We start from the raw sequence: 20370 nt of genomic DNA, 5'->3' as shown, positions 1-20370 counted from the left end.
TGTGAAATTCGACTGTCACTATTGAGCTATAGAGTTAGCAAGATGTCTTAGAAGGTAAAAAATAAATCGTGGCCCAGCAAGTGCTCAGCTGTGCTATTTCAAAGGGGATATGAGGCTGATGGTCCGTTAGAGGGTACTTCAGTTAGATGGATGATGATTCCCTCTGAAATATTGGAGTTATTCCATAGGTAAGAGAAACTTTAGCTTATAAAACACAAACAACTCCCTTCTAGCAGACAAATTCTGCCCTTAGATGTGTGAGCAGCTTGTCAGAGAGAGGACTTGTCCTTAAAATTAGCCTGTTGTGTTTAACAACGTCTCTGATGGAGCACTGTAGGTCCTGCTGTGTTCCTTCTGAAAATATTTTGAGGCTGTGACTGTTTATTCACATCCCTTACCTACGCTGCAAGAATTAAGAGGCAGGGACAGATTTTTTTTTTTTTTTTTGAAATGTTTGTATGGTGCCCAGATGCTCTCAAGAGAAAAGTAACAGTTATTTTTACGTAGGCTCCATTCCCTGTTTGGATGGAAATGTTCCTTTAAAGAGCAGAAAAGGGATCATGTTGTGCCCCATCCGCTGGCAGTTTGCTGTTGCTCTCATGCATCTGTTGAAGGGCAGCCCTGGCTGCACAGGCTGGCTGCGTGCTGGCGTTAATAGGGCTACTGCTTTCTTTGGCACTTACTGACTATTGTGGCAGGACTCAGTAAGTGTTTGTGCTGTGCCAGCTGCTGTATGACAACAGGATGGTTGTAATTACAGCTCTTGCTAGTTTATGCATTTCTTAGACTATAGTTTTAGTAAGTAAAAATATGAAATAGTACCCCAAAAAACCCCAGTTTGTATTACTTCTCACTAAACCATGTCTGGGACAACTGTAGAGTCTGTAATTATTTCCCTTACACTTGCATGCACAGTTGCAATACCGCTGAGGGGAGCTTACTGCTGCAAGAAGGAGTTTTAAGCCGCATTTAGTTGGAGCTTGGTAAAGATTTCCCAAAGAATTTAATGACAGAAGAATTCATTGTGCTTTCATATCTCCTCTGCCTCTGTAATGCAGAACCCAGCACTGTCTTTACAGAAGCAGTGTAATAGCAAGTAATGTAATTAACATAGTTTAATATCCGTGTTGGTTTTTGCCCTCACTTCAGTTACGATGCTTGTCGTAACCTTACTCGCTTCCCGCCACTGCAGGCACTTCATCCTGTTTCTTCATTCACTACTTCTTTACTCCTTTTTGACAGTTTCTGTCTGCAGAAAGCTGCTGTTTCCCACTCAGTTGCATAAGCGTTCCTGCTTTTCCCTCAGATAGCCGGCTCATGACCTGTCCTTCCTCTGCATTGTTGGTTTTCTTTTCCAGCTCTGGGACCACAGTTGGTTATGTGATACTAATGTGCTATGGCCTCCTTTAATAGCCTCATGTTTCTTTTTGAAGGCATGATTACCTTAAATGATGCTAATTCTGATCCTTTCTTTCCCCGTAAAGGAAACAGCAACAGTGTAAAAGTTCTAGGGCAGCAGCAGGAGTTGTAGGAAGCTGTCTGGAGGATGTGTTATCGCACTGCCCTTGTGTACCTCCAATCAGCGATCATGAATGGAAGTTCTGGAAAGCGTATCACCTCCACAGTAAAGCCCTTAAAAGGCTGCAGATGAATCCAAGGCCTGCTGTAGTAGCATAGATATTTCCTGTTTATTTCAGCCATTTGGATGCAGGCCATGGGAATAGAATGCATTTCATTGTGCACAGAGGCTGGATGCAAGATTCGGCTGCATGTCCAACCTGCTGAACACCTTTCAGCCCTAGGAATTTGCTATTCCTCTTTCACTTCAGGGATATTTCATAATTTTGTGCCCTGATCGTCCAACCAAAGCTACCAGTAATCCCAGACCACCTCCAGGCCACACTAAGATGATGGGTTACAGCTGCCATAAGTCTTCCAGTAGAAAAGTATACCTGCCTAGCTCTATGTGGAGCTTGGTCATAATCCAAACATGTTTACTTGTGCATGGAGGCAAGTTTCAGTAGGCTGGAACCTCTAACCCATGTGCCTCATCAGGGAGAGGGTCTGCATTTTCCATTTCTACTGCCTGCCTTTTGTGGCCCTGCCTTCTATTAAAATAGAGACCATGATGCACCCTCACACATCTGTTAGGAATACAGTTAGGGTCACCAGGATGAAGGGATACATTTGAAAAGTGAACTGAGGTATTAACACATTAGATGTGCAATTATTTCCATTTTGGAACTTTGTTTAGTGAATCATTTTCTAATTCAGCCTGTGCTGCCTCAACAAAACCTTGCTGCAGCAAAATACTTTCCCTTAGCATGGCTTTTTCCTTTATCGCCAAAGCTGCTCCAGTAAAGCAATGGGATTGCATTTATTTTCTCTTTGGAACAGGGGACATAGTCTCTAAATCGAAATCAGAATGACCCATGCATTCTTTCTCCCAGCTTTCGTGTCGAACCATAATTGCTCAAATGGCACATTTAAAATTTTGGCGCAAGCTCAGACTTTCACTAGCCGCCTTTTTAAATCAGTCCCAGTGGCCAGCGGATAGTGTGTAGCCCTACAAATGCATCTAAACATGCTGACTCCGAGGCTCCTTCTATTCTGAATGATCAGCGGTGCCATCTGTCTCTGTTTTGATTGGGGCTGGGCACATGTGTCTCAGTGAAACACGGGCCAAAAAAGAGAGAGAGAGAAAGAGCCAGCGCCTGAATTTACTTCCCGCTTCTGTAAAGACATTGTTGGGTTCTGTGTTATAGAGGCGGAGGAGATATGAAAGCATAATGAATTCTTCTGTCATTAAATTCTTCAGGGAATCTTTACCCAAGTCCCTACTAAATGCGGCTTAAAACGCCTCCTTGCAGCGGTAAGCTCCCCTCAGTGGTATTGCAACGGTGCATGCAAGTGTAAGAGAAATAATTCCTCTGTGGGGAAAAAAAGAGACAACATTTTTGGTTTGCATCAAGATGAAATTAGTCAGAAGCAAACTCTGAATTTGGCAAGCAGATGCTGGTATTAACAAGTTGTGCAAGCAAGTATAAAATAGAGGCGCTTGTGACTGAGAGCGCCTCGGCGTTATGTGTGTGTGTGTGCCCTTGCATGCACCCCGCTCCAAATTCACAACTTAGAACACGGAAATTAGAATGGGGAACATTGCATTATTCATAACTTGGCAACCATAAGCCAGGGCACTTTGCCAAAATAAACTATTCTCTATAATTACAGGTGAAGCAACATTCTTTAATATCTTACAATACAAAAACATACATTAATCAAGGAAAGAGGGCGCTTTTTTTTCCTAGAGGACAATAAATTAGCATCCTTGCCAATTTCCTCAATACATGTGACAATGTTTTACAGGATTATAAGTCAGCCTTTTTAAAGGAGGTTAGTCTAATAACAAATAAACTAAATAAATGGGATTTTTAGCTAAATAAAGGGGAAGCCAGCCCCTAAAACATTCATGTCTTGCCAGAAGATTTGCTTTTAGCACTGTCAGTCTCACAGACTGAGGGTCTAAACTTCACTTGGTGTGATTTGACTCGGCTCTACTGCAAACAGCTTTGCTGGGCAGTTTTCTACTGCTAGGGATCTGGCCCCTTCTGCTGTAGCCAGCTCATCTAGTAAAATAAAATCGCAGTGCAGCGTGCCAGTCCGGTAGCCCACATGTTCTGGGGTGATTCACAGTCAATCTGCCACCAGCGCCTGACACTGGACTCCTTTCAGAGATTTAACATACTGAAAATGCTTGAGCTGTGTCTGTTTCCTTTTAAAGCCACCTGTGACTTTTCTTTTTAAAATCTTACTTTCAGTTTAAGTGTTTTGCATGTTAGTAACAAACTTTTTTTTTTTCAGCTTTGTTACGTTCTTGCACTTCAAGTGCAAAAGGCCTTTTTGTCTGTGTATCTCCCACTGACTTCAGTAGTGCTCAACTACATTTGCCAAAATAAACTCCTGGTATTGTTAGCTATAGCACTTGCTGCATGTGATGCTTGCTAAATTGAAAGAGGGAGCAGATTCTTTCACCAGGTTGAAAATGGGAATAGTTCTTGTCCCATAAAACTAAGGGTTGTTTTTAGTTAGTGTTTGAAACTCAGGTAGCAAGAGAGTTGTGTTGAAGACAACGTATGAGTGAGAGCCAAGGCAGCATCAATGTGCTCTGCCATTCTGCAGTGCTACCAGTGTCACAGCAGCTATGCACAGCATGTTACAGGCTATTAAAACATGGACTTTTCTCTGAAAAAGTTGCCCTCTCACCCAAACATAAATTGGCTATGAGAGAAGGCTTGCAATTAAATGATTGTGCACTGATGTTGGGGTCATTTTTTGGATCATTTTATCAAGTCTTAAAGATTTGTGCCTCACAAAGTGAGGACTGCAGTAGGCTTTCTCTTCTGCAGTGTAGTAGTGGTTATGATAATTGTCAACTGGGGCCATGGTTGGATATGGCCAGGAGCAATTTCTCTGCTCCTGGAATCTTAGTTTAGCTTGCCTTCAAAGCATCGACCAGTCTGTTTCTAATATTTATGATATGTAAGCTGCTAGCGACCTGACCTCTGCCCCTGGTGCAGGGAAAGAGCATGTGTGTTCTGCTGGGATCAGGTTCTCCACCTCGGACAAGGGAAGATAAAGGCTTTGTTTAAAAATAAAGACATCACTCTCGGGTTTGTCAGTGGTACTGTACATTTTCCCCTGTGCCACTCCGTGTTTACAGGCATACGAAAACAAAAATAAATGTATGAGAAAGAGAAAAGGAGGTCAGAATATCAAGTGTCAAAAGGAGCCCATGAAATTTTATTGGTGGTGCATTTAATCAGTGCTAAGCGTTTTTTACAAGGTACATACAAACAGTGGAATTGTAAAAATTTATGGAATGCTGTGTACAGTGTGGCCATTTATGAAGAAAGGAAAATTTATATCCAGTTGAAATAAACCAAAGGGGAATGTTTTATGGAGACTCCTCAACATCAAGTGAGATCTGGGTAAGAGGAGAATGGGGTACTCGCAGGGGCTTTTACTGATCTTTGAGGTGTTTTTCTGCTTCTTCAGCAGCTAACTAACAGTTTGCATCCTTCTGTGGCTCTCAAATAGACAGGATGCTGGATGCAGTGATGGTACGGTATTTTGGTTTTTTCTGTACAACGGAAAAGAAACACAAGTGAACAGCTGCTACTGGTGTCTCTGGTACGAGGCTCTCACTCTTGGGCTCATTCCAGTCCAACAGTTTCTTGAGCAGCCCTTAATATCCAGCTGGGAAGGGTTAACTGAAGCCAATCACTTTGGCATCAGCATTTTTTTGTTTCCTTTTTGGTCCAGTATTTTGTTGATGATAAAGCACAGACTTAGTCAATTGAGAGATTCCAGGGCTGCAGAATCAGAGATAATTTAATTAACGGAATTGCTTGTGATTGCCCACTGGGACAGCGGGTAGGAATTGCTCGATTTAATTTGGAGAAACAAAGATCACATGCATGCTAATGTTTAACAAATAACCAGTGTTTGGGTTAAAGTTTTTTTACAAAGAGGGGGCAGCTGATTCCCAGGGGGAGATTTCCCAGGAGGTGATTGCTGAGTTAGTGGCTCAAAGATACAGATAGGTCCTCTTTCCTCTTCCACAGTATTTTTGTGACTGTCTTCTGGCCTTTTACCTGAACAAGGCAAGGATTTGCTCGGAGGAAGAAAGTTAGTTCTTATTTTCAGTGCTCAGGGGAAAATGCTATGAACAGTAGAAAGACACATGTTGGGCACAGAGACTGGAAACTATCATATGCTGTCTGCTCAGTCTCAGTATTGCTCCCTGGTACCCAGCATCCTCAACTGTGACTGCCAAGTTGTTGAAGAGTTAACCACAACATCCAGAGAGAAGTGCAGGACCAAGTTTTGTCCGTGAGGAGCCCTCCCTTCATGTTCTTGCTCAACATTCTTACTCAGGCTCCCCTGTTTGTGGTGACATAGATCCAGAGTGAGTAGAGTGTGGATGTGCCCTCTTGATACGTCCTTGGTTAGGGAGGACAATTCAGGTATCAGCGAGGCCACTGGCACCTGCGCTGGGGCTCGAGGTGTTGTTCTTGGCAGCAGTTGTGCAGCAGTTGTGCTCTGGAGGCTGATAAATGACGTTATCCAAACACGTCAAATTAGAGCGCTGAGGCGCAAAATTGTTGAAAAGAGTCTGCCTACATCCAGCATGAGGTCAGGGCAAAGCGGGGAGAGCAGGGCTGTGGAAGCCACTTCCTTCTTCCCTGTAGTTCCCTTTGCCTCCCTTGGCAGGGTAACTTGTACACAACCTTACCCTGTCCATGGAGCTTGGCTTTCTGACCCTCGCCCCACCCCGCCATTACCCTGTAAAAATATGGCTCAAGCTGCTCCCAGCTGTGTCCGGGCAAGCGCACACAAGGTATGCACGCAAGAGGGAAGCCTGAGGGAGTTCCCAAGATTGCTGCTGCAGGAAGAGTTGCTCCTAAGCGATGCTTATCTTTAGGATACAAGCAGCAGGTTGACGGTAAAATGTCACTAAATGGAATGGCATGTGTCCCAAGTGTGCTGGCCACCACGGGAGCCAGACACATGGGAAGTGACTCTTGTCTTTATTCCATCCCTGGAGGTAGTTCCAGTTTCCTTTATTTACTAATGTTCTCCCTATTTCCCTTGACCTCATTTCCTCCAGCTTTTCGGAAGCAACCATGCAATTATCGCTCACTTTGGGTTGACCCTTGGCCACCACGTCCCTGGTTGCTGCTGTTCCGAGAGGCTTTCCTGAAATGTCAAGTGCAAAATACTCACTTGTGGCCAAACCTCTCTCCTGTGAGATAGGAGCTGCATCTTCAGCGCTACACTGTGCCTCGGGATTTGTCCTGAGAGCACACTTGGCAGGGATAGCATGGAGTTTAAAGTCTGTCACATCTGAGCTTTGATCAGCGCTGGGAGATATCGCAGTGACTAACGCTCCCTCTCTTACCAATGCACCCCAGTCTTGTTAATAAATGTATATTTAACAATGTCTGGAGCGTATGAAGTGATAATAACTAAATCAATACCTCCCACATTGATTGTCCAGGATCCCTACAGCGTGACGCACGCAGCGGTGCGGTAATTTTCCAGCTAACTAGCACCCTGATCTACAGCCCTCCTATTGATTGGCCATTGTATCAGGCAGCCTCTGAGCATTATTGCTTATACCTCTATTCAGCCTCCTTTTCTGATTCATTCGTTTATTACTGGACAGGTGCGATTATCTCAGAGACTTTCCGAAATTGGCCGATGGGGGTCAGCCATTTAGACTTCTATAAACAAACCATTTTCTATCTCCTCTAGTTGTTGCAGTGGCAAATTTTTCCTTTTCAAGCTTTGACTGTTAGCTAGGACTGGGGATGAATTGGCCTTTGCTTGGATCTGCTCAAGGAATCAGCTTTTCCCTTTCCTTGCTAAGCTGCCCTTCAGAGGAGGACGGATAGCTCCACAGATAGTAATAGGAGAATTTAGCAGGGGTTGAGGTTCTGCTTGCTACTGCTTTGGGCAGGATCCACACTCGCTGCCTTTACACCTCCAGTGCCCTTATGCATGCAGAAAGGAGGAATGGATTCCAGAAAGTCAAATTCAGCTGAGCCTTCATCCAGCTTGTTGATGAGCCAGACTGGAAGGGAAACAATTTTCTCATCCAACAATAATCTTCAGGCTATAAATAATTCTGTTTCTTCCTTGAACAAAACTAACACATTTCTAGACTTTGGAAACACTAACAACTCTTCCTTAAGGGTGAGAACCCAAGCTGCGATAAGATAATAATTTATGCCATTGAGCAGGATCAGGTGGGTGTTTCACAGCAGGAAGCACTATCTCCTACTGACGCTCTTTCATTTTGCTCCAAAGAATATTTATTGATGCCAAGACTTGAATCCACAGTGTCCCTGTCCCCAGGCAGTCCTCACCCACTAGGCTATCATGGGACATGTGTATTTCTTTGCCTTTTTTTGCAGTTTTAAAATTGTTACCATTTCCTAGCAACTGTCATTTGCAATAAATCTCTGACGAAGATCTCTCCTTGGTTAGCTCCTGTAGAGCGGGTCTGATCTGTACAAAGGTAGGACTGAAGTTGGAGGAGCTTCATAACACTGGTACTTAACCATATGCACTCCTGCAGCTCCAGTTTCTTCTGAAGTGTCATAATTAGAAAAATCACTCAAGATGTTTTTGACTCGCTCTGTTTCCAGAGCCTTGGGGAAAAGCCAGCAGAATCACCTCATGGGATGTAACTCAGGTCCCTCCCTGCATGCTGGCAACAAGTGACTAATGCACAAAGGAATGAGTGTGTGTGTGCAGCGGGAATGCTTAGATTGCAACTCACTTTATGGATTATAGTAATTCCACTGGACCCATGTTTTAGTCACTTGTTGATGAATCGTCCTCTAAAAAGGTAGAACACATAGGTGCCACTGTGGGTTGTGTCGTGGTTGGTGCATCTTCTGGGACTCTTCAGGTTCTTCTGAGCCGGAGTCTGCTTGGACAGGCCTGAAATTCACTGACATACATGAGAATTGCTGCTTTTTTTTTTTTTTTTTTTTTTCGCAAGAATGAAAGTCTTAATGTCAATGCAATACCCTAAACCTTTTCTGCGGAATGCTTGAGGGCCCCTCCCTACGTCTGCACTGTGTAGAAATCGGATTTTGCAGCATGCTGGAGTGACACATCCTTGTCTATAATGCTCCCTGCATCTCATTTGCTAAGCATTGCTGTCTGCCCTTGCTTTTAGGTTGGCAAGTTGCTCTTTTCACCAGCCTTGCAGAACCATGAAAATACACTTTCCTGCCCTCAGCACAGCACCTCTGTGACAGAAGAGATAATGCTGCCCATCAAAAATGACCCTAGGAAATGGGAACACAGAGATTGTAAAGCTGCTTTTATAGCTACCCTGTTGGCACAGTGTCCATTGCTTTTGGTTTCTTCTTTTTTTTTCAGCATTAGAACCCAAACAGCTAGGGGTTTCTTTCATATAAAAACATTGTGTTGATCCTGTATAATGAGCTGATTTTGTGTTTCACAAGGTTGATGGCTAGCAAAGACCTCCATTCTCTAAGGGGAACAGCAGCTCCTCTTGTCCATAGAAGTTACCTATCACCAGCTTTAGAGCAACATGCAGAACTTTGCCCAAAGCATTTGGTCCTTAGGAATCTCTTAAGGGAGACAAGAAAAGAGGCAGAAAACAAAAAACACACAAAAAAACCCTGTTCTTCAAATGTCCATGTCTTGCAGAAACTTGCTCTGTGTGAAGCTGGCAACCCCAGACCCATTGTGTTCTGTTGTGATGTGTTTGGAAGTGTTTAGTAGGACACCTCAAAGAATTCACACTGGGCTTTTCAGGAATCCTTAATCCCAAGTTGGGTGTATTAGTTCAAATGTTGCCATTTCCTGTGCGGTACCTGTTGTGGGATCCTTTTTCCCCCAAACTCTTAATCTTGTGTGCTCAGTGATGCTCACTCTCCATCATCTTTTTCAGAATTACAGAAGACTCTGCAGTGACAACATTTGAAGCGTTAAAGGCTCGTGTCCGTGAGTTAGAAAGGCAGCTTTCCCGTGGGGACCGCTATAAATGTCTCATTTGCATGGTGAGTAGCACTCCACTTGTGGTAATGAATCAGAAATATCTTGGTATCTTTGCCGAGAAGGGAAGAAGCTTTTCTTCTTTTTTGGATAGAGTGGGGGAACTTGTCTTTGTCCCTGTACACCAATTAGACTTCCCAATGAAGATGTTAGGTCTTTTTAGCAATTGAAATTTTTGTATACATTCCAATGTTTCACTGGTATTTGTAGCTGCCCATCTGTATCAGGGGCAAGAAAGCCCCAACTTCGGAAGACTTTCAGCCTCCCTATAGAAAATACACAGATACCAGCGTTCTCTTCCTGCATGTGCAGATTTATATACACAAGGAGAGAGCAGAATCTGTGATCTGAGCCCCACCGTACGATCTGGGAACAGAAACGTTGCCTGAGCATTTAAAAGTTGTCGACGTCCTGCTTGCTCTGTGGTGATGCCATGGCCTTCTTAAAGAAGGGCAGCAGCTCCCTCTGATGGTCTGAGCCTGCAAAGCTTTGCATCTCCTGTTAAGTTTTTATTCTGCTGATAGCAGGAGAAAATTCTGCTTGGCAGAGGGATCCTTCTGCAACTTCAGCTTGATGCATGGTGCTCGCTCTCCCAGCTCGTGAGTTGTAGGTATGGGAGTGCAGTCCCCCTCTCCCACCCCACAGAAAGATGACAGCTTGCTGCTGATTTCCAGAGGTTTATTAGCAATGGTAGAAAATACTCAGGAAGAGGCATGTGTGCTGAAATAGCAGCAGCATTCTTGGGATGTAGTTAAGCTGTTCCTGCAGAGCTAAGAGTTGTGATAAGGGTTAATCTTACCCTGTCACTGGTTCTTGTATGATCTGGTGACCCTTCCGATGAGAATAATGGCAGGTGGCTACAGCAACTTCAGATGCTCTTGTGATAACTGTGCTGAGCCAGGTCACCACTTGAGTGGATTATGGGCTTCCAACAGGAGTTCTGGGAAGCCAGAAAAATGGACTGCAGGAGACTTTCTGCCTCTACTGCACAAACATTACAAAAATACAAACTTACATATTACACAAGCTTATTCTTTTTTTAATACAAAATACAAGGCAATGTTACCCACAGAGAAAGGTGGTGTGATGGGATTGAGAGTGAAGAATCAGTTGATCCCTGCTGTGGAAATGACCTGTCTGCTTCTTCTCCTCAGGACTCCTACACAATGCCCCTGACTTCCATTCAGTGCTGGCATGTGCACTGTGAAGAATGCTGGCTGCGGACTCTGGTGAGGCCCTTGGCTACTTTCTTGTTGACTTACAGGCTTTTTCCTCACTTCTGGGATACTATATTTTAAATCACCACAGAGAAAGGTGCTTTTTGCTTTATTTTAAACAGTCTGAGTGCTGTGCATGCAGACTTCCCAAGCCTTGCTGTTTAACACCCCACTCTAGCTTTGACTTGAGGCAGTTTCATTTGAGTCATCATGACCGAAGTGCAGTCCTGCCCCTTGCTTGCTCCACTGCTGCCGTGGGGACAGCCACTGCTCATGTAAGAGCTCTGTGCCAAAGACAGCCTTGCCTTACACTAATTTCCTGTGGGGCATCCATGCAGAGAGGTAAAGCTGTGAGAATGGAGGCCAAATCCACTGAGATTTCATGGAATGGGTAGCTTCTGAGAAACCTAATATTCCCCTGAAGCAAAGGGAATCATCTTCAGGATAGAGGATATGGAAGGGAGCTTTTATGAATATGAATATGAATCAGTATTTTTCAGATTATTTGAAATAGCACTGTGCAGTTTTCAAGCATATGCCATTCTGTTTGGAAGACTTGGGGACTACCTTGAACATTGAATAGGCGACCCAGTGCAGTAGTAATTTATACATGTATTAAAGTACATCAGGTTAAAATTTAAGGTGTTATTAAATAAAGTGTTTTCCTTTCCTGTGTTAAAACTGCGGGCTTTATAATCAGCCTTTAACGTCCCTTGTGTAGCTGATTTTCAAGCTTTCATTTTGCCCAGGTTGGGGAATGGAAAACAGTCAGTTGTGCTTTCTAGTTTTCCTGTTAGCAAGATGATACAGTGTTGAGTTGCAAAAAATGTAAGGGAATGCCACTCCTAAAAACTGTTCCTGTAAGGCATTACAAAATCTACTTTATAGAACACGTTGTGTGCTTGGAATTACGATTAAGCTGATCGTGCTCCTTTAAATCCTGCCTTTTAAAAGTCTTGTCCAAGAAAAGTTACCAGGATGGTGAAGTGCCTGTGGGCTTGAGTACTAATAGCAACTCAATAACTTGGCTATCCCTTGGGCTGTATTTTACAGCTCTTCAGCTACACCCCGTCACTATTTAGATTATACAAGCTTTTGTAAACATTTTAGCAGCATGTTATAAAAGACACATATGTGGGTACGTAGCTGTGAGGTGTTTGGATGAATGTGTGCTCTGCCACCGTTGCTAAGTGAAGAGTAATCTTCACTTCAGCGGTGCTACAAGCAGAGGATAAAACACTAATTTCTTTTTCATTTTCTTCATTCTGAAGTCTTTGTCCTCTCCTCTTCCCAGCCAGCCTCAAGTTACGTTCTAAATCTGTGGCACCAATTTCAGGCTGTCCTTAGGCTCAACAGCAACTTAGGTCAACTTCAGTCAGGCCCCTTTGTTTCATGTACAGCGGTCATGGCTGAGAACGGGGCAACCCCACTCCAGGTGCTGCAGGGTTAGCATTTACCCTTGCTGAGGGGGAACCATCTCCCCACTAGAATTCCATGAGGAAGGTGGGGATGGAGCTGTCTGTGTGCTATCCGCCCATGGCTCTTCTGCCAGCCAGGCAGGCGGGATGGGAATAGTCCAGCAAGACATCATATTAGGACTTGGCACTTGCAGAGGGGAAGCAATTAATAAGTGGCTACTCATGTGTTCCCCAGTCCTAGCCTCTCCCTGCAGCCCCCAATTTATTAAACCAGGCCTTTTCACAAGGCATGCTTGCACTCCCTCTCCCGTCTCAAAAAAATCTCCCAGCCTGTGTTCGCATGTTTCTAATGTAACCATTAAAATGTAGCCCGAAGACAGCAATAAAAACCCTGGAACGCCTTGGTGCTTTTGTGTCTTGATCAAAGTCAATGTGTGTAATCTCGTTAAGACTGCCCTCCTTCCCCCCTCCTTTTTTATGAATTTAATGGCATACAGCAGCTGGGCTCAGTGTTTAATGCTCACCAACCTGCATTGTTCTAATTAAGGTATCTCCTTTTATTTCGGGCACAAAAGAGACTCTTGTTTTTTTTAACAAGCGAGGAGCTGTGGGATAGTGTGTGTAATAATCGCTGCTGTTACCTTTCCCTGGGTATAAAGCTGGCTCCCCAGCGGGGGCGGGAGGAGGGAGCCTGCGCGTGCAGCACACATGGAAAGACTTGGCTGGGGAAGAGGGGCAACATTTTTCTTCTGTTGTGCAATAAACAATTTGTTGGAGTTAATAGGAGTTGGGGCGGGCGGGTTGTGTCGGGCTTCCGGCCCCTTTTGAACATTCTGGAGATCTGCCATCCCTGCTGGTGAAAAGTCCCCTTTCCCCTCTGCGCCTGTGGTTTATATGCCCAGCCGAGATCTAATATTAAATTAGAGTGAGTGTGTCTGAGAGAGAGAGGGAGGACCGTGTATTGAACAAGGCCCTGGAACTGAAGGCTCAGAGTGCCTGGGAGCACTTCTAAACCTCTGCACGGTATTGAAGACAGGGTGAAATCTGATGCTCACATCTGTCTGTGGACCAGAGGAGGTGAAGTGGTTTTAAAAAGGTTTAAGGTTTAAACATTTTCTAGGATATGATGCTACGATGATCTGAGCATCTCTAGTATCCTCTGACTAGATCGTGTCTAGAGCACTGATGAGGATTGGATCTTTAAAGCACTTAGGCTTTCTGAAAATATAGTTTTTAGACTTTTGGCTCTTGATGTCCAATTCCAAATTATAACTGTTCTGTTGCTAAGGGAGAGGGGGAGACATTTTTAACCACCAACTCTACAAATGGTTGCTGGCTCTCTAGCTTAGGTACGGTTATACTAGAGCTCAGTGCATCAAACTGGCTCCAAGTTCTGGGGATGAAACATTCACCAGAGCAGACTCCATCTCTGTCTCCTGTTGCCGTGTTGGATTAACGTGAAGGTAGGGCTGGGGTCAGAGAAAGGGACCCTGGAGATGGCTTAAGAGAACCAAGGTCATGGTTCTTGCTGCGTTAGCCAGCGCCTCAGGGCCAATGGAAGCTGCTTAGTTAGACGTCCCTCCTTAGGATGGCCATGGAGAAAGGGGGGAACCATCCCTTCACCCAGCATCAGGATGTGATGAGTGGTTTTCTCTCCTTCCACTTTCTGTGTGAGCACAGCCAGTTCTGCCTGAGGGCTGTGGTCCTGGGACCACAGGCTGAAGGTGTGCCATACACTGCATACACTGTGGGCAGCTCTGTGGTTGTAGGCACAACAGGAATGGAGGCAGGGGAGAGGGGTACAAAAATGGGTTGCTTGAGGCCACGCAATGATGCCTGCGTTCCCAGGAAATCATATGAGCTTTTTTGTCAGCTGGTTTTGTATTGCAGTGTCAGACCACACCAGTGAGCTTGCTGCTCCCTACTTGCCAGTTGTCTGGGGTACTCAACACAGTGACGTTTTTCATTCCTCCACCCTGCATGCAGAGAACTAGTTGATATCTTCAGGTTACACAGAAACTGGGACACAAGCCTGGAGTGACTTCCCTGTGATCCCTTTTAGAAACCCCTGAAAACACGTGCAGGTTCTTCAAAGACAGGAGAGGAAATGGCGTTGCAGGAGGGAGGCTTAGCCGGGGCAGCAGGAGGTGGGGTTCATTTCCCTGAACATCGACCATCCTCGCGGCAGCTGTCCATGCACAGCTGGTTGCTGGACTGCAGTCCTGAGTCACTGGGTCATGAGGAATGAATCTCCTGCTGGAAGAGGTTTGTCTGCCCCTTCTCTATCCTTCCCCATTAACCAACAGGGACCCTACAGCTACTAGCGGGTGAGATTCATATTTTCCTTCTCTGGGAAGAATGCTCTGATGGTGGAGATTGGCAAGCTGCTGGCAGTGCTTTGCTGAGGAGGTTTGGAGGTTTGTGAGAACAGGTTTGATGCGTGTCCGTCAGTAGTAATTCAGGTTGAGGTGATCTTGCTGGGGGAATGGGTCAGTGAGTTCTTGATGTCCCTCTGAGCTGTAGTTCTGTGATCTCCCAAACCCTGGTATCCTTCCTCATGAAGTAAATGGAGTTAAAAGATAAGTCAGGCTGTTGTTTGCCAGTGATGGAGCTGTTGGTGAGTGCAGGCATGCAGGGGCTGAGAGAGAGCAGGTTTATTTGAGCAGGCACAGTATGAGCCAGATCCAGCATTTCCTATGTGTATTTGCTGACCTCAGGCTTGTACTTGCCTGTCTTGAGCTTATTTGAAAATTACTACCGCAAGAGCAGGAAAAAATCACTTCTGAAAAGCCTTCTTCATCACAGAATATGCTTCCAGGGGATCTATCGATAGATATGTATGCTCTGCAGCTGACACATTTATATCTTTGGTAGATTACACTACTGCGTTCTTAGCTTTGATGCTTTTTCTGGTCTGCAATACCGTATATCCATGCGGGGTGGAGCATTTTTGTAAGAAACAACACAGATACAGAGCAATCCTTCTGGGCGATTCCTTAGTGCTTCCAGCAATATAGGGACCTCCTGAGTTAGCAGCTGCATAGAGGATGCTGCACTTGATCTTTCATGATGTTCCTATCAGCCATGAGGTTGTCCAATTATTTATTAACATATTTCAGTTTTGGCCTCCAATAATGTGTAGGGGTGAACTCCACTCTTTGAGGAAGCTCTATGAAAAAGGTTGCTCTTCTGACTGCTTTAACCCCACTACCTGACAACTGGGGGTACCCCACAACGACAGCGGTGAACAGCTGCTTCTCTGGGAATCAGCATTTGCAGAGAAGAAGCTGCCACTTCATGTGGAGGCATGGGTGGGAGAGGGGGCTGTTGCCTTGGTTGAGAATTGGATCTTGGAGTTTGAGTCCTCCCCTGGCAGAAGCTGGCTCTTGGTTTGGGTCTCTCCTGTCATCTCTCTACTTTGATTTTCCTTCCTATAAAACAGCTTTGAGCCCAGGTTTGATGGTGGCACTGTGCAGGCAAAGTTGCTCTGTGTGTGTGTGTGTCTCTATTTTCTGTGCCTGGTAGCATATTCTGCTTGGAAATTGCCCGGTTTTAGACCCACAGGACAGCAGGAAGTGCCTAAATCCTTCCTTTGGAGTGTTCTTGCTTTAGCCAATTTATAGCAGACATCACGCCATTTTTTTTTTTAAGAGGCAACTTTAAGACAAAATACTCCAATCCTTCCTGGCACCGTATGAGCCCTAACGACTTCTCAACATCTCGGCTCTCGTTAATGTATTTTTCAAACTACTACCCCAAGTGATTAGCCTGTATTGTGGATCAATCACTTGCCAAATTTTAATTAAGAAAGGAGGAGAAAAAATAAACTCCATCCTGGTTCCAGCCCCTTTTCTTTGCTTTGCAACAGCCCTGGAGCAAACTTCTTGCAGCAGAGTTTTATAAACCCCTCAAAACTGGGGTTTATAATGGAAAAGCTGAGGTGGCCTTTACTCTAGCACACGCAGCTATAACACATCAAGGCTTTTCCATGAAGCTATGATGAAAGGAGCAGAAGGACCTGGAAAAAAAAGAAAGAAAGAAATGGCCGACAGGTGGGACTTATTATTCCACAGCATTTTTATTTCAAGGGAAAAGTTTAGTAACCCCAGCTGGCAGGTGAGCAGTGGGGGAGCAAACGCTTTTTCATTGTGCCTGTGCCAGCATGTGTGTGTGTACAAGCTTATGTGCCTCTCTACAAGAGAGGAGAGCTTAAATGCTAGTGCCAATAAATGTTGTACACCTACACCAAAAAGTGAGATGTAAGGAACAAGGTTCTAAGCAATTTCAATCTAAACAGAAAAAATTCAGGAATAAATTCTGAGTGTAACACACATGCTTATGTGTGCAGAGGATGACAGTTTTATTTAAAAATAAGGAAAGAAAAAGGCTTCCCCAAGGGTCCAAAGTCATTATTTTTGCTTGAACTGTTTAATACCAAGTATAAATACTGGGGAGACCCAGAGACCTGGGCCCAGCACGCCACGTGCCGTCAGCCTGCGCAGCGTTCAGGCCAGGCTGCTGAAGGTCTCTGGGATGCCGTTGTTCCCTCCAGTGTACCCGGGCTTCAGAGCTCACGATGAGCTCACCTGCAGGTGAAGTAACATCCACCACTGCCCTAATTCAATCTGCAATCGTGTAGCTTTTGCACAGAAGGGGCCAACTACATGTGGTTGAGTTCTGCCTTCTGGCATGGTCAAAAGCTTGGCCCTGGCTGCCCGTGTGCAGCTCTCAGCTTTAGGTGGGGAGAGTGGATCCCCCTAAAGCCATCAGCATGTGGTGCAGAGAGTAGATCTCCAGGACAGAGATCCTGAGGTCTGGCAGGATAAATCCATGCATCTTCCAGTTCCCTGTAGTGTGAAGGAGTTGCATACCTGACCTTGCTTTGCCACGGAAGAGAGAAGCAAGGCCACAGTCGGTTTAGCCAGGCTTGTTCTGTCGTCCTGTGGACTGAGTGCAGGAGGACTTGTGCTTACAGCAAGCATCTGCGCAGCCTTGGGAGAGACCTGGCAGGGTGGCTTTCCAGGCATCTGTCCTTCCAAAATTTCCCACATTGAGCTGTCTAGTCTGTGTTAGTGATGCTAAGGGTCACGCACATCTGCTTGCAGCTGTCTCGGTCCACCTCCAGATCCCAGAATGGAGCACAAGATGCAAGACAGTGAGATGGCAGCAGCTGAGGTTTGCTTTTAGCAAAAGTGAACTCAAAGGCGTTCAGTGCTCTTCCCCACCCACCTGCAGCCAAATACCTCCAACTTCAGCAGAGCTAGAAGAAAATAACTGCTGAAATGCTGTTCAGCACGCACAGGAGCACTGAGGAGTAGGGGGGCATGGTTTTAGGTGGCAGCAAGCACTTTCCTTCATCCTTTGTCCCAGACTGAAGGCAGGCTGAGGCATTTGATGGGTCAGGGGACTGCTCTTGCAGAAGGTACCTCTCCCTGGTGCATTGTCCAGAGAGGTAGAAGCTCCAGCTACTTGGTTGGATGTTTTGCTGCCTCATGCCAATAAGCTGTGCCTGTCTTGGAAAAGAGAGCATAGACACAGATGTGTGCAGTAGTCACATCTGGAATGCCTTAAAGTCCCCATGCACACTTACTTCTGCTTATCTGGGCATACAGGAAAGCTCAAACGGGCAGCTGCCAACTGTTGCCCCTTTGACTGTGAGTTAATCCCTCAGCACCTTCCTGCCACTTCCTCTGGGACCCTCCAGCTACAAAGAAGATGCCAAGAGGCCAACCAGATGCAACAGGCACCTCTGAGGACCAGAGGACTGCACGGTGATGCAGGCCTGACCAGGGACTCTGTTGAAACAGGCTGGTTTGTGACATTCGCATCCAGATTAGTGAGCCACCCCCCTTGGCAGTGCTGCTATGTAGCCCAGCCCACAAGGGTTTAAAGGTGGCAGAAGGGGTAGATGTTTAAATTTTTCTCTCCAACCTGTTGTAGCTGCTGCAGGAAGTTTTTACTGGGATGTGCAGGGTTAGAACTTGCCCTTTTCTAATGCTGGAGATCCAAAGCTCTGGTCTTGAGCACAAGCAAAGGGGTGTGTTCTATAAACAGGCTCTGTTATAGTCCAGTGCAGTCAGTCTTTGATTTCATCAGGGTTTTAAGCCTTTCCTTCCAGTTGTGGTTTGTGCTTGCTCTTCCCAGAACCCAGCATGCCGAGTCCACTCAGTGAAGACCAGTGCATGGGGCTGCCCAATGCATTGCACAGGCACAGTGAGATGGTCCCTGCCCTGGAACACTGAAATTCTAAACAGACACAGTAGTTAGAGGGGGGTAAGATAGGTCTCAGACAGCTAGAAGGATGTGCCCACGGGCATCAGCAGCAGAGCTAGGTGCACTATCCACACCACCACTGCTCTGTCCCACTGTCAATCTCACCCTGAGAGTGATGTCCAAGGTGTCTTGGGTGTCCATTATGTGTTTCATTCAGCTCTAGTTCAACAGGACTTTGTGTGTGGCTGTTTTAGATCTCGGGTGCAAGTGCCCATGGTTCCCACTTGTGTCGGAGCAGCAGCTCAGCTGCTGACAGCAAGGGGTATCCAGTGGGAGCCTGGTTGCTCAGAAGTCCAAAGCTCAGGGAACAGCGAGCATGTGAAGTCCGTGTCTACCAGGAATAATGTGCACTGGGAGCAGGGAGGGAGCTGGTTTGAGGCTGGTCTGCAGGGGCTTTTCGGTAGTACTCAATACTGCAGAGCAAACATGACTTGCACCTCTTTGGAGCTGCACCCTTCTGAATTACTTGCACCCATGTAAATTCTCTGTACCTGGGACTCTCTCTTCAAGATCCTTAGTCCAAGGAGCTTCCAGGGGAGAAAGCCCCTATCCTCTTTTTGCAGGTATTGTCACAGAGCAGAGAGGACCTTTTCTAAGCGTGCTTGCCTTCTGTAAGCAGCAGTGCCAGCTCCTCTGCTAGGGATGTCCCCAAGTGCAGGTAGCAGTACCGAAGCAGCATGGCAGGTCACGGTCCTGCCCTACCACTCAGTCTGCGTCCTGCAAGCTGCCGCGCTCGCTGCTGCAGGTACTGAACGTAGCTGCTAAGGTAGAGCAGCAGCACCACTGAACCAAACGGCTTCAGTTCTGCCAGCGAGCCCCCATGCAAGCCAACAGGCTCTCACAAGGCATGTTGCATCCCTGTGAGCTCACTTGTCATGCCGAGCGCTGGGCGTTAGCTGCTGGAAGGGCCCGTCTGACACCAGTGAGCAAAACTCGAGGTGCTCAGACAGAGCCTGTGCTCGGTTCTGTGTGTTGGGGGGTCGTGTTGAGGCTGCGGTCGGTGTTGAAAGCCAGGGCATCCCAATTTCCTGCACTGCTGGTGCTGTAGATGGGAGGCTGCCTCGCAGCAGAGCCATTGTTCTGTCATTTTTCCCATCAACTGTCTGTCACATCTGCCAATCTAATGATGACTGGCTTAGGTTGACCCCGATTCTGAGGCTTATTAACACCCTCTTGCTGTCAGGCTTGGTGACAGATGGCACATCAGCCCTTGTTTTATTTCATGTAGCATTCACGTCAGCTGCCCATTACCTCGCCCCAGCTCACATCACAGTTTGCTGGTTTCAGCTCACCTTGGCAGAACACACTTGTCTCCGCAGCATCTCTGTGAGCTGGGGCGAGGTGGGGACAGGATGGGGATTTCCTTCATGCCAGCAGCTCCAGGGCTTTTTGCAGGATGGCCAAGGCAGTCCCCTGGCATGCTGCCCTGAAAAGGATGATCCAACCCCACCATGAACCAGTTCAGTCATCCCAGCTGAAAATTGCACTTGTTCCAGCTGGGTTGGTTTTCTGCCTGCTCAGTGACCTGAACTGGCTCATCGAGGGCTGCAGGTGAGCAAGGGAAGCAGAAAGGAGCAGATCTCCCTGGCAGGCAGTGTGACAGCGCAGCAGGACAGGGTACTCGGGCTGATCTGTCTGCAAAGTGGAGCTGTTGAGTTTGGTGACACAGCTTGGCTCTGGGTGTCAGCCTCCTGCAGAGCTCCTCCCTGCCCAGCTGCCTCATGCCGAGGACTGGAGTGGGACGAGGAGCTTGCAGGGCAGGCAAGAAAGGTGCTGGGGCTCCCCCTTCTCACAGTTTGTGCCCTGTTGGGAGGGCATGGCCCTGCCTGGAGGGGAAGGGGGGTGGCCTTGCTCCCCCTGCT

At 46.3% G+C, this 20370-nt stretch overlaps 1 protein-coding gene across 6 annotated transcripts in view; it reads left to right on the top strand.

The window, feature by feature from the left end:
- RNF220 (ring finger protein 220) overlaps window positions 1-20370 on the top strand; it is a 232656-nt gene that overhangs the window by 209029 nt on the left and 3257 nt on the right. For all 6 annotated transcript variants that reach the window (XM_074832190.1, XM_074832193.1, XM_074832194.1 and 3 more), the window contains 2 exons: window positions 9497-9605; window positions 10755-10829. In XM_074832190.1, coding sequence (XP_074688291.1) covers window positions 9497-9605; window positions 10755-10829 — 184 coding nt within the window. The remainder of the gene's footprint in view (window positions 1-9496; window positions 9606-10754; window positions 10830-20370) is intronic.

The sequence above is a fragment of the Strix aluco genome, chromosome 8 (assembly GCF_031877795.1).
Source record: "Strix aluco isolate bStrAlu1 chromosome 8, bStrAlu1.hap1, whole genome shotgun sequence".
NCBI classification, from domain to species: Eukaryota; Metazoa; Chordata; class Aves; order Strigiformes; family Strigidae; genus Strix; species Strix aluco.
The sequence above is the reverse complement of the archived record's forward strand: the minus strand, read 5'-3'. Positions and strand labels throughout refer to the sequence as shown.